The sequence below is a fragment of the Pimephales promelas genome, chromosome 16 (genome assembly GCF_988280905.1).
Source record: "Pimephales promelas chromosome 16, fPimPro1.hap1.1, whole genome shotgun sequence".
In the NCBI taxonomy this organism is placed as follows: domain Eukaryota; kingdom Metazoa; phylum Chordata; class Actinopteri; order Cypriniformes; family Leuciscidae; genus Pimephales; species Pimephales promelas.
This window is the reverse complement of record NC_142784.1, coordinates 14,106,750-14,121,187: the sequence shown is the minus strand read 5'-3', so window position 1 is coordinate 14,121,187 and position 14,438 is coordinate 14,106,750. Positions and strand designations below refer to the sequence as shown.

Below are 14,438 nucleotides of genomic sequence, written 5' to 3'. Positions count from 1 at the left end.
ACATTTTCTTTGTCAACATTAAGCAAAGCTACAGGTAAACATCTCCCCCAGAGAATCGAACCCGTGACCTTGATGTTGCCAGCATCATTCTGTAACAGTTGAGCTTCACTTCACTCAAAGAATAGCAGTATCAATTGAATGGCTCCCCTCCACCGAACCGTTCCAAGCAGGAATCGTGTAAGTATTCAAGCCAAGCATTAAATGCATTTAAAGGCAAGTTAATTTGAGAGTGAGACAGGCCGGCACAAATCCGAAACAATGAGTCTAAAGGAAGCTGTGCAGATGCAGGGCCACCTAATCAAATTGCTTTCATTAAGTCTGTTGAAATGACAGAAGCTTTTACTTCACTTCTATTGGATTACCAGGAATGCAGCTCTCTTATGACAATCTGCATTATCGAAACAATGTTTCTCCTCCTCCTTTACTGTCTTTTGCCTCATCCTCCCTCTCTCTCTCTCTCTCTCTCTCTCTCTCTCTCTCTCTCTCTCTCTCTCTCTCTCTCTCCCCCCTGCGAGCGCCATCTCTCCCTCGCTTTGCAGATGGGATGAGCCTGGGAGGAAGGCAGAGTGCTTTGCCAGTTGTGTGTGAGAGAGGGCAGGAATTCCAACCGTGCGCAAACTATTCCGAGAGCACGGGGAATAATACATCGCAAATGCGTTTTCTAGCAATGCTTTGAAGACACCTGCTGATAGAGGTAAGCTAGGCGAGAGGAACTTCATCTATGTCTGTGCATGTGGGTTGGCGTGTTCGTCACATGGCGTGTTGATGGAAGTCAGTCACAGTGCTCTCACATTAGTCTTATATTACTGTTGAGTGCACTTTAGAGTGTGTATTATGTGTTATTCAATATCATTCATACAGTACGTAATCTGGCAGTTTTTTGCTGATCAACTTTCACTGTTGGACTTAAAATCCATTGTCAGTCTCTGTAAGTGTAGGGTGAATTCAGGTTGATTGGGACACAACCTGAATTCCTATGAAGACAAAGCATCTTGACGGATCTGGTTTGGTATATAACCAATTGTTTTCTTGAATTTCAGAGTCTTGGACAGATTCTTCCCTCCTCCGTGGTTATACTAAGACATTTGCTAGTTTTCTTTTCCTTTCTTTATAAAACGCTCGCATAGGGCCAAGAATTGCAAAAGTTACGGAACTTATTTGTCCCTTTGTTTTGGGCAATTCAGATGAAGCTGCACTGTAAAAAATAAAACCGTAATTTTTACGGTAAAAAAAAAAAACAAATAACGGCAGCTGTGGTTGCCAGAACTTTACCGTTAAAAATGCGGTAGGAACGTTAACGGTTTTACAGATTTATCTTAAAATTTACAGTAATAATCCGTATTTCATTTTCTGATAAAATGTTGATTTACCAACCATTTGATAAATTGACAAATTGATAAAAAATGATATATTGATTTGACAATTACATGAGTAATCAAAGCAGTCTTCAGAAGGTTTATACTTATATAAAGAAGCTGCACAGTGTCATTCACACAAACATTAAAACACCATCATGGTTACACATGAAAAATGCAATAAACATTAATTTAACAACATTAAATGTAACATAAGATAAAACCCTAATGTACATGACTGATTAGAAAAAAAAAACAATAAAACTCTGAGGAACCGTAGTTATTTCAACAAAAATACATAAACTGTGAAGTGTCACACAGGGAATTGTGGGAATGTCAATTTAGTTTTTTTTTTACTGTAAATTATACAATGAGTTGTTCTTTTTCACTTTCAAAAACTGTAAATTTAACGGTATTTTACAGTAAAATTATATCACAGTTATTTACCGTATATAGTACGGAAACTTTCTGTTAACCATTAACAGTTTTGCTCTGTAGCATTTTTTACAGTCTTTTACCGTTAAAATCTTGATTATTTTTTAGTGTGCATAACAATACCCACACCAATAACATTCACACAGTCGTGTCCTTTTTCGCTAGAGTTTAACAGCCAAAGGAACAAAGTCATTTTTATAGTGGTTGTATCTAAATCTTGGGGCACAAAAAGGTTGATGGAAGTGCTTCGAATTCTGGATTGAGCACATGAGAAGGGTCCAGAGTCATTTTCCTTGCCTGTTTAAAAGTAATTTTGTTGAATATAGACTGTAAACCCCCAGAGACAGACCAACCACCTTCATTGCCGTAGATTTAAGGGTGAATGTCAGATTACCAAACCAGGCCACTATACACAGTAAAATGGATTCAATGCAGGCATGATAAAACGGCAACATTACCTTCTGAGCAAAGTCTGAGCCTCTGTAAAAATGAAAACTTTCAACACAAATTATCCACATGCACCTCCCATGAAAGTTAACTGAACCTAAGTATTTGTATAAAGCAGCTGGGCTCATAGTTGATCACGATAGATGGTTTTCTACAATCATTACCTCTGTTTTTATAATGTTAATTACAAGACTGTGTTCTTTACTCCATGTAACAGTCTTGTCCTTATCCTTATACAGAAGACCAAGAATGTCAGTATCATATTGAACATTTGAGAACAGTATTCAAAGGATGGTGGCTCCTATGCTTATTGGTGTTCAGTGTAAATAAGAGTAAATAGGACTCAGAAAGAGTCAGATTGACTCTAACTTGTTGAGTCCTACCAGTAAGAAATGCATTGAACCATTTGATGCCATGTGGATTGACAGCAAAACAATTTAGTTTGGATTAAAAAGCAGAGCTCAGATCAAGAAAATATGCATGGTTGTAGAACAGTTTGTTGCTTGGAGACACGTAAGCCTTGTCGATTTAGCAGCTTTTGGAACTATGTTCATTGGTGGAGGGAGAAAAAAAGGTTGCTGATACTCACTCTCACTGATATTGCTTAAAATGGCTTGTCTGGCTTCTGATTTGGGTTCAATATAGTCATGACACAAAACATCTGTTCACCATATGCAGTGATTCAATGTGTATGTATTTTTGGCATGGTGTAATTTACTTATGTCAGAGACACTTCAGTGGAAGGAGACTTGATTAATTTGCTTAAAATAACATTTTAAATCATTTTAATGGTTTTTTTTTAATTAATCATATGCATTATTTTTTTTATTGTTTTTATATAGGCTCATTTATATAATATTGGCTTGTTTTTGAAATATATCTATTTTTTATGTGGGCTTATTCAGGTATAGTGATCATTGCATTTTATTTTATTATGTAGATGTATTTATATAATATTAACTTGTATCTTTTTTTCATCACAAATATCCCAGATAGTAGTGATACATGTGTTTTACAGTATTTTATTATAGGATGATTTAATATTATAATATAATATTAGCTCATTTCTTTTTAATGTATCTCCTTTTGAATGTGGACATATTTAACATCCCAGATATTAGTGATTCATGAATTTGATTTTATTTATTATTAGGTTTATTTCTATAATATTATCTTATTTTTTATGCATCCCTTTTTAAATGTGGGATTATTCAACATCCCATATATATTTGTATTTATTAGTGATGCATGCATTTTACTTTTATTTCCCTTTTTTTTTTTTTTGGTAATAAGTTTATTTATGAAAGTTTTTAATTTTTTATGTATCTCTTTTTAAATGGGGGCTCATTTAAAATCCCAGTGATGGATGCATTTATGCTGGGTTGTTTTAACCAAATTTTGGGTTTCATTTATAAATTGCATTTTTTAATCCAACATTTGGGTTTGTCTGTATTTGACCCAAACAACCCAGTATTTTTAGAGTGTGTTTATTTATATAATATTAGCTTCTTTTTTTAATGCATCTCTTTTTAAAAATGGACTCATTCAACGTCCCAGTGATGAATGAATACTGAATCCCTTTAATAGTTTACTGCCTTTAAGTCAACTTTTTTTTTAGATGCTTTTAATGCCTGACTCACCAATGCAAAAAAAAAAAAAAAAAAAAAAAAAAAAAAAAACGGACAAAAGAGACATTTCCATCAGTGCCTCATGCAAGAACACCTTATTTTAAGCTAGGGGGGAAATGTTTTAAAACTCATAATAAATGCCCACAGCATGTCAAGCTTACACCAGAGGAGAATTTAATTGGTTTGTGTCAACATCACCATTGAAGATCTCCTCTCTGCTGAGTGAGGCGCCTTACGGTTTTGTAATTTGGCAGAGGCCTGCCACGCTCAGGAGAGTTTGCCGAAATCCACGGTGGTACACTTGCCCTCCAAGACCTCGACTGTGTGTGTGTGATTTTTTTTTTCCCATTCTTTCTGTCTTGGCACTCCGACTCCCACATAATTGCATTCTGACAGGCCGACGGACAGCACGTCTTGAGTCCACACCTCCACAGCGTGAACCGATACAACAGCATTCAGAACCACGGACAGCTCCTTAAACATGTCCTGACGTGACAAGATAAAAGCCATGTAATTGTGGATGCCTGTAAGGCTGTCGTTATGCAGAGCAGCCCATTCGATGGCTAATCTCAAACAGGTTGTTGTGTTTGAGAGCCGTGGCGCATGTTGATCTAGCAGACAGAAGGAGGAGGGGGAGAGGATGACAGGAATCCAGGCGCCTGGCTGTGGCCGTCCCACTCTTTCACCAATCTGTCTCTCTTGGGCCTGTGTCCAGCACTGCCTCGGACCTCTGAGCAAGAGTCATTGACCACTGCCATCCACGCTGAACTCCAGCCCGACGTGGAAGTGGATATTGATCAGGGGAATTAGTCTTCTCTGTGGCGCCTACTTTTGTCAGTGAAGATGCAGGTTTGAAACTGAATGGTTCGTGTGATATCGACTATTAGAGTTTTAAAGGGTCAGTTCACTGAAAAATGTCAATTCTTATTCGAATCGAGTCAAAACAAAATCTACCCGTTTCAAAGCAGCTTTACGGGAAATCATAATGTTAATGTTTGTTATATCTTAAAATCTTAATAAGAGCTGGGCAATGATATTGTTTACATTTTAAAACAATACATGTAAGGCAAGTAAGATATGTTAAAGCAGCAGTCTGTAGTTTTTTCAACCTTTTTTTTTAATATTTTTCCAAAACCCTTGAGGTGGTACATCGACTTACAATAGGTTGAATGACAGTATCGACAGTATCTGCATCGCTTTTACTGGCACTCTTGTCCCTTTACCACGCCCCCTTAGCTTTTTTTTTTTTTTTTGGCTCGCTTTTACTTGTTGTTCTCTCTTGCTTTGTGTCCTCCATCCTGGCTGCTGTTTTCAAGACCAGGCAGTGTGACTTATACCGCTTCGGTTGGAGTTCAGAGTTTCCAGCCTCTGGTTCCTCAACTGCCTGATCTCCAATCATTATCTAGTGCTTCTCCATCTCCTCGATTCTCCAGCATAGCCTTGTCTGTCTTTCTCCTTTTGCCTGCCCTGTCCCACTGTTGGATCATCCTCACTCTTAACCATCCCTACTGTGCCTTGTCTTGTCAATAAAAAAAACATCCCTTGGTCATTCTGCATCTGGGTCATCTTTCTCCATAAGACTGCTGTGACGAAACCTGACCGTGTGTACGCAGATAAAGACTTTTTTTTTTTTTTTTTTAAATCTCCACAAATTTAGCATTTAAGATGGATAAGAATGGATATACTTGTTATAAAAGCGTAATTATTAATTCGAGTTAATAATTTATTGTGGCCATATGTGAAGCTTGTGTGGTTTTGTTATTTTTTTTTATAAATTTGGTGTAGTCGAGACAAGCTTTATTAAAAGCTTTATTTATGAGACAAGCAAAATTACTATTTGTTATTTTTCATTATTTTTCATACAGTTAATGAAGGATCGACTTTATATATATATATATAGAGAGAGAGAGAGAGAGAGAGAGAGAGAGAGAGAGAGAGAGAGAGAGAGAGAGAGAGAGAGAGAGAGAGAGAGAGAGAGAGAGAGAGAGAGAGAGAGAGAGAGAGAGAGGATAGAATACTCGACTCTGATTGCCTGCAGGGAGTTCGGTCACTTCTATCGGTTATATCACCGTTTTGTATTAATGCGCTGCTCTAATAGCGCACAGGTGTGTAGTGCACCCGTAGTTTTAGAGTTCATGATACGCTGTGGTCAACTGCCTCGCGACTTTTATTAAGAGATTTGGTTCACTGCTGAATCGCTACATTATATTACTCAGCAAGGAGGTTGTAACATCGCCTTTTAAAAAAATAAATAAATAAATAAACTCACAGCTTCAGCGGGGGACACACGTCATTGCTAGTTGATAGACGCTGCACTTTGTCAGACGCAGGTAGGGCCATAATCTCTCTCTCGCTCTCTCTCTCTTTCTCTCAATAGGCAAATGAAAATTAAATCTCAAACTAATTACAATACATTTCATGATATAATTAAATAATTTTAACCTTACCGTACTACTTTATCTTTTTGTCAGTGACAAAGAGATAAAGTAGTAGGCTAAGGTATGGTTGTTAGAGACATTCCGGCCATCGTATTTCCAGTCTAGCGCTGCAAACATCGTTTACAGCTTTAGCTTGTCAAATGGCCATGGTATTGGGATAAACCACGGCTAGCTGTGTGTAAACGCTTTGAATGCACTCCTGCATCGGGTGTTTCTTTGCTTTGCTAAAATTAAACTAAAATAAATAATAATAATAATTTAAAAAAACAGTTTAAGAGCAGAAACTTTCAAAATTCAAAAAAAGCACAGAAAACGGCATAAAAGTGTAACAATATCACTTTGTTTTTTGTTTTATTTTGTTTTTTTAGTATCCTGACCAGCCCAATATTGAAGACTATGGTCAATCGAACCCAGGTCTTATAAATATTTTCCCAACAGTCTCTGACAAATGTGAAAGTTTTTTTTTCTTCTTTTTTTTTCTTTCTTTTTCCTTTATTTTCTATTTTTGGTCTTGGACACCTATCTGTGTGAATCTGATCTATAACAGCCATAATTGTTGGTCATGATGTCACAGTCATGCACAATTTGCAGTCAGCCATGAATGATTAATCCTGTGACTGCAACTTTCCAGTTAAGTAGAGGTTATAGAGATCACATATACAGTATGCTGGTCATGTGATCTCAACTTGGCGAAACCCAGGCTAACTTTTTATAAAATGCAGAAACTTTTATTAAACTACTAAAAGACATACTGTATTTTTACATACAGTTTTTTAGACATATATTTTTTTTAAAAAGTACTATTATTATTATTTTTATAATATTAATGGTGTTCCGATATGTCTACTATGCATTCCGTCTAAACGTGTTCTAACTGTAAAAATAGTCTCTTTAATTTCTTCATGCTCAGTCTTGACTTGTGTAATATGCAAATGCCTGGGCTTTTAATTCCAGCCAAGGAGCTATTGATGGAGAAATAAATTAAAAAGTTGCGATGTGAAATCGAGGCTTATTGATTGTATCCACCCTTTGCTACAAGGCAAGCATGTCGAGATGTGTAAGGGTGTGTGATGGCAAAGTGAACCAAGTCAGGCGTTATACATCACTGACCCAGAGACTGAGTACCCGTGAAAGAGAGAATATCTGAACAGACTGACAGGCATAGACAGCTAGTGGAGAGGAATCAATACAGATCCATAAATGTATTTGTGTTGCATTTACAATACGCTATTGCTTCTTTCATTTGCATTGCAATCATGTACGCATGTTAGGGAATTGTGCGTCACTGCCACAGCCGACAATGAGGAATGTCTCATTCATAACGTGTAGTAACCTCCATTTCATATTATACTGAGTAATAATTGTGAGCAGCAACTTCTGCCAGTTTTTCACTTAAACCGCACTCCATGTCAGCTGGGCATGTTTTAGTTATTGGCATCATAAAGACATAATACTTCATTAAGTGTAATGGTAACTTCATAAATTTAGGCCTGGATGCGCCACTACAAACATATCGTTAAAATTTGATGAATTGTCGGTTCATAAAAGCTTTGTGTTTAATGAGTGGGACATTCCAGACCGCAAGTTATATTTCATAGCAGTCGTCTTACTCTCAGTGAATTAAAAAAGAAAGCTTGGCTACGTCTCGCATGGCGGGAATGTCGCCTCTGATAAATTGTGCTCGGCTTTCTTTCAGAATTAGTCCTTGGATATTGAAGTAATCACATATTGGATGTGTCTCACTAAATAAATGTTTTGTAATATCGACTTTTAGATATCCTTTGAGAGATTAAGAAAAATGGGTATTTATTTTGAAATGAGTCTCGGTTACATTCATAAAGTTGTGGTTTTTACATTTTTAACCACTGACGCAATGTCCCCACAACACAAAAAAGGAACTGTACTCTCTTTTGTTTAGTACTTGAAATTTTTTTTTTTTTTTGTAATTCAACTTTTTTTATTGTTCAACAGTCAAAACATCATAGTACATCACATTATTCAGTAATCACCTTTACAATTACACATTCCGCCACTAGTCCCCATCAGTGGCATACAACCAAAACAAAACCACATGAAAATTAAACAGTTATTGAGCAGTCCCATTTACACCATATGCTGCCAAAAATGGTCCCACGTTTTTTTAATTTCTCCCTCATTATGCAGTCTCCCCAACATGCTCTCAACTTTATGAATGTCAGGGCTTTCAAAAAAGTAAGTAAGTTCAGAAAAGTAATGCCTTTCAATCTTTCCTGTCTGGCAGTAACCAATGGTGTCATGGCCGCCAACCCAGACCGAGCGAGGTGTGCTGGCGTCCTCCTCATTACCTGTGTCCTGTGGATCCTGTGCACACACTCAGTGGATGCTCAAGGGCAAGGTAAGAATGAATATATCTTCATCATTCACGGATGCGTGTTCCTCGAATGTTACTAGCACATATGCCAATGTGAATGCGGAAAGAGTATGCTACTGCTTTTGGGAAAGTTTGGCCAGATTGAGTGAAATGACTGGTGTTGTGTAGTGATGATGAAGCTCCAGTGTCTTTTAGGATGATTGTATTCATTATTCTTGAGATGAAGGTCATGTAAAAGACTTTTGTTGTGTTTGAATAGATAAAAAAAACCCCAAAACCATGGTTTTTGCTACTTAGCTATAAAAAAAAATGTGACATGCACAAAACCTTTCACACCAGATTTCACATGAGATTTTGGTTGTATGTCATACTGGATGTCAATTTGTTACTTCTGATACAGCAACAGGAACAAAGCATATGGGCACTTTGGTTTCACCGTACTTTTGAATGTCATCATTTATGGTGAACTAATCTAGGGTGTGTATTTATGTATATAAATACACACACATGCTTGTATATATTTAATAAAATATTGTCATGTATATACTATATATATATATATATATATATATATATATATATATATATAGTTTATATATATATAGTTTATATAAATTTATTTAATATAAATTTATATAAAATATATATATATATATATATATATATATATATATATATATTTTCTTTCTTAAATATACATGCATGTGTGTGTGTGTGTGTGTGTGTGTATATATATATATATATATATATACAAAATAATTTTACACAGTGCACCCACATATATTACCGGTATGTAAACACAAACTTTTATTTTGGATGTGATTAATCGCGATTAATCATTTCACAGCCATAAACTAATCTAATCTTCTGTTGAAACATGTATTTAAATATATTTCAATATTAGTAAAATATATTATCTTTAAATGCAATATCAGATTGTAATCACATATTTTACACGGGCTTTAGTATGTTAGCCAACACATGGAGTGTACTTTAAAACATGACAAAAGATTATTAAAACATGATTTAAAATGCACTTGTGCACTTGACATTTGTGTTAAGAAACATAACCATGAAAGTGTACTATATTTAAGTACATGGCCTTTTATTTCCCTTTTTTTTAAATTACTTTGAAGATTTAAAGTACGGTACATAAGTGCACATTCAATACATTAAAACACATTTTAATATCTTAGAGCAGTAATATGTACCCTTATATAAACTGTTATGGGTAAATAGGGTACAAAGATGTCTTTAAATCCATCCCTTATAGAGAAAACTGACTGGACAGAAGTTTCTTTCAGATTATTTCCCCTCCGTTTGGCCTAAAACACTGTGTTCCTAGTCATCCAGTTTGAAATGTTGACTAGAAACACAGAGGGTTTTCAGAGTTTACGTCGTGGCGTTCTCTCCATATTTACTTTTTTTGCAGCTTTTATCCATGGAAACTGAAAGTAACTCACTCCCGCACCCGGGAACAATACAACTCAGCTAAACCATTATGACTAAAAGTTTTCTAAGAAGAATTTCCAACTACAACAAGGCAGTATTTGACTCTGGTCAAGCGTATTCAAACTGATGGGAATGGCCTTGGACTGCAACATGCCCCAGTGCATTATGGGTGTTGAAGTTTTTCTACCTATTTGGCAAACGGAAAAACAACAGCCTTTTCTCAATGTTTTCTCTCGCCAGCAGTGATTTCAACAATTGTTTAGCCTTTTCTGCTGTTTTGGCAGCCGAGTTTTATTGAAAGCCCATTTTGGTAGTGGTGAAGTTGAATTACATGTACTCTTATACAACTCCATGTAAAACAACACTGGATTTAAAGGGTTAGTTCACCCAAAAATGAAAATTAAGTCATTAATAACTCACCCCCATGCTGTTCCAACCCCGTAAGACCTTCGTTCATCTTCGTAACACAAATAAAGATATTTTTGATTGAATCTGAGAGCTGGATCAGTCCTACATAGACTGCCTAAGGGACTGGCTCTTGATGGCCCATAAAGTCATTAAATAAAAGGTTTAAATATTCCATGTCCCTACAGCGGCTCAATTATAAGTTTATCAAGCGACGAGACTACTTTTTGTGCGAAAAAAACATAAATAACGACTTAATTCGACTATTCTATTACTTCCTTATGGGTGCATGCGCGAGAACTGAGACGAGGACGTTCTTCTTCGACTATTTTTTGTTACCGGCTGCTCACCGCTTAGGAGTTTTACCGCCACTTACCGTATAAGATGATGTGCTGATATTGCTGGAAGCACAAAACTTTCTGTTTACAAGCAGAGGAAGATGCGCGCTGTACATATGCTTTTCAATTAGCGTATTTTCCGCACTACAAGGTGCACTTAAAAGCCTTTAATCTTCTCAAAAAACGACAGTGTTCCTTATAATCCGGAGCGCCTTATATATGGATCATCATTTTATACGGTAGGTGGTGGTAATACTCCTAAGTGGAGCAGCCGGTAACAAAAAGTAGTCGAAGGAGAACGTCCTCGTCTCAGTTCTCGCGCATGCGCCCATAAGGAAATAATAGAATAGTCGAATTAAGTCGTTATATGTTTTTTTCGCACAAAATGTATTCTCGTCGCTTGATAAACTTATAATTGTAGCCGCTGTAGGCACATGGAATATTTAAACCTTTTCTTTAATGACTTTATGGGCCGTCAAGAGCCAGTCCCTTAGGCAGTCTATGTAGGACTGATCCAGCTCTCAGATTCAATCAAAAATATCTTTATTTGTGTTCCGAAGATGAACGAAGGTCTTACAGGGTTGGTACAGCATGGGGGTGAGTAATTAATGACTTAATTTTTATTTTTGGGTGAACTAACCCTTTAACATCAAAATGTAACATCTCATCTTTAAATATGTTTTTAATGGAACCTTCTAAATTTACCTTTAAATACTTCGGCCAGTTGAAGAATAATTTATGCAGTTTTATATGATTTATTTTTAAAAAATAAGAGCAGTTTCATGTCAATATCCTTGTATTGTTCAACTGGTTGAGGTTAATATTGGATTTAGAAAGTTAGTAATAAGTAATGCAATAATTTTTAGAGCGAGTGACTGATCTAATCACACTGTTGAAGATGTAATCAGTAGCTTTTTTATTGTAACTTACCCAAAATTAGAAGCAAGTTATTCTGTATTCTTCAGCAGTGTGTCGGCTTTCCTTGTGAGCACATCAGATAGCCTCTATTAGCAAATACTGTAGCTGATCATCAGCAATGGGATGTCTGCCATCCCAGAGGATTTGAACTCTGCTGGTTGACGCCACACAAGCTGCATGCGTGCAATTTTTCAAAGTGAAACTCCTTAAATGACTGGCTGACATCTTGCAGCGCCGTTACTTCGAATCTGCTTCATGCCAAAACTCATTTCTCATTCTCTCGAGTAGTTTGCACACTTTGGGTTTGGGTCCAGTTTTAATTGGCGTCTCCCAGTGGGACAAGGCCGTGTTGCCCTCTACTGTCAGTTCCTCTGCAGACTTCCACCTCTCCAGCAGCCAGGCTTATTTATAGCGAAGCCGGGAACCGCCACACACACACACACACACACACACACACACACAGAGAGAGAGACCTGTTCGCTCATGCAGCTCAGGGCTGGAGACAATTTGAGAAGTTCTCCTTTTCCCTTCATTGCCAAGTACCGTGGATGCGTGAACCGTCTCCATCTACAAGGTTAATGTCTGGCCTGTTTTTTTTGTGTGTCTTGGCGGAGAGTGTGAACAGCGCGAGGGTTTAACATTCAGCTCTCATACGAGCAGTGACTGATTAATGGAACTCAACTGTGGCATATGCCAAAGTAAAATATGCAGGAGAGCGATAGAGACAGGCTTGAATGAGTGAGTGAGAGCGAACAAGTCGAACATAACACATAACAAATCCGCTGGGATGTGGTGAAGCTTCACCGGGCAGAATTATTTGACAAAGCTGACATCAGGTTGCGCTGGTAGTTTGCGATGCATGGCTGAGGATTTATTTTCAATGTGAGGCGACTCGTAGACGAACTCATCTGCCATGTAATCATTTTTCTTTTCTGCTCCTCCTATGAGCTCGGATATCTTGCTTATGCAATGTTGTCATTGAATGGAGATGTTCAATTCAATTCAATGGCTTGGAAAAACTATAATTATTCAAATGCAAAACATTTGTCCTTGGATTTTGTTAGTCATGCTCTTTAGTTGTTGTGATGATGATGGTGCTGTTTTTTTTTTCGCCCCATTTTCACATTTGTCACTTTAGAAATGTTTGCAATTATTCAGTAATCCACGATATAGTAAATCAGCCTGTAAAGCTGCCTTGCAATGATTTTGACTTTTGAAAAGAGCTATAAAAAACATGAAATTGCCACTTTTCATTGACTTATTTCTTCTTTTTTATTCCTGTAAACTATGAAAATAAATAATAGCCATACATTTTTAAACAAGCATCTAAATAAAGAGTGAAATAAACATACAATTTACATATTTCATGTGTAAAAATAATGTACACTACCATTTACAATTTGTGAGGTATTTATACTTTTATTCAGCAGGGACCCATTAAATTGATTTAAAGTGACAGGAAAGACTTTTAAAATGTTTCAAAATGTTTCTCTTGCTAATAAATGTTGTTATTTTAACCTCAATTTATATTAGAATCCTGGAAAAAAAAAATCATGGTTTCTGCAAAAATGTTGTTCAATGTCTCTTGAACATCAAATCATCATATTAGAACGATTTCTGAATGATCATGTGACGCTGAAGTATGAAGCAATGATGCTGAAAATGCCCTTGCAAAAAACAGAAAACAGTTATTTTAACCTTCAAATGCGCTTCGGGGTCTCCAACCAAACGACCCCAACAATTGATTAATTGTACAAAAAATATACATTTTTAATTATACAAATAATATATCTTTTTTTGTTTACTTCTCATCTATTCATTAATGCTGTGTTTTTGGAGATATAAATTACTTTTTTTTATCCATATACCACACAATTCCTCAACTACACCATTAGCTTGCATGTGAAATATTATTTTTTTTTATGATACATTGCTTTTATGCTCTAGTACTAGGCCTTCATTTCTGTGTAATTTTTTTTTTGACACGTGACGAAAATATATTTATATTTATTTTTTATATCTATATATATTAAATTTTTTCCCACATTTCCCATTCATTTCAATGTGGGGTCATATTGACCCCAAAGACCAGAAGTGTAAAACATTTTTTACATACCTTCAGAACAACCGAATCAAGCTCAGTTTTTTGTGTGTGTATAGATAAATAATGTATGAAAAGTCACAAAATCTTATTCCATTGAGATGAAGGGAACTTTTTTTTGTATTAAGTAAAAGTCGATTGGGGTCGTATAGACCCCATGACCCGATTGAGGGCTACATTTTAATAATATTTGCAATTCTACAAGTTTTTTTTTTTTTTTTGCTTGTTTCTTCTTTCAAATACTTTTACATTGTTCTCCTGTAGACTAAAAGTGAGAAAAGTGTTTTAAGGGAGTTTAATTTCTAAAAGGCCACAGGTTCTAATTTAAACACCACAAGAAACACAGCCAGATGACTGTCAGTACAGTTCAGGGTTACGAGGCACAAACAGTGCTTTGCTTTAGTACCACTGAAGTTTACCTTTCCCAAAGAAACTCAATTATAGGTGGAGGGGAGAGTAAATCACATTTTTGGCTTTTTGGAAATGACTTCCTAAATCGAATTATTGCTCCATTATCCCAGAAAACAATGTTTCCAGTTTTGTTGATACCTTTTAGGGACGTCAGCAATCA

The 14,438-nt window shown here is 36.1% G+C and overlaps 1 protein-coding gene across 1 annotated transcript in view; it reads left to right on the top strand.

The window, feature by feature from the left end:
* The first annotated feature begins 548 nt into the window (after nt 1–548).
* The window catches only part of robo2 (roundabout, axon guidance receptor, homolog 2 (Drosophila)), a 485,230-nt gene continuing 471,340 nt past the window's right edge, over nt 549–14,438 (top strand). The window contains exons 1-2 of the mRNA XM_089121019.1: nt 549–694; nt 8,564–8,677. Of these exons, the coding sequence (XP_088977145.1) occupies nt 8,578–8,677 (100 nt within the window). The 5' untranslated portion in view covers nt 549–694; nt 8,564–8,577. The remainder of the gene's footprint in view (nt 695–8,563; nt 8,678–14,438) is intronic.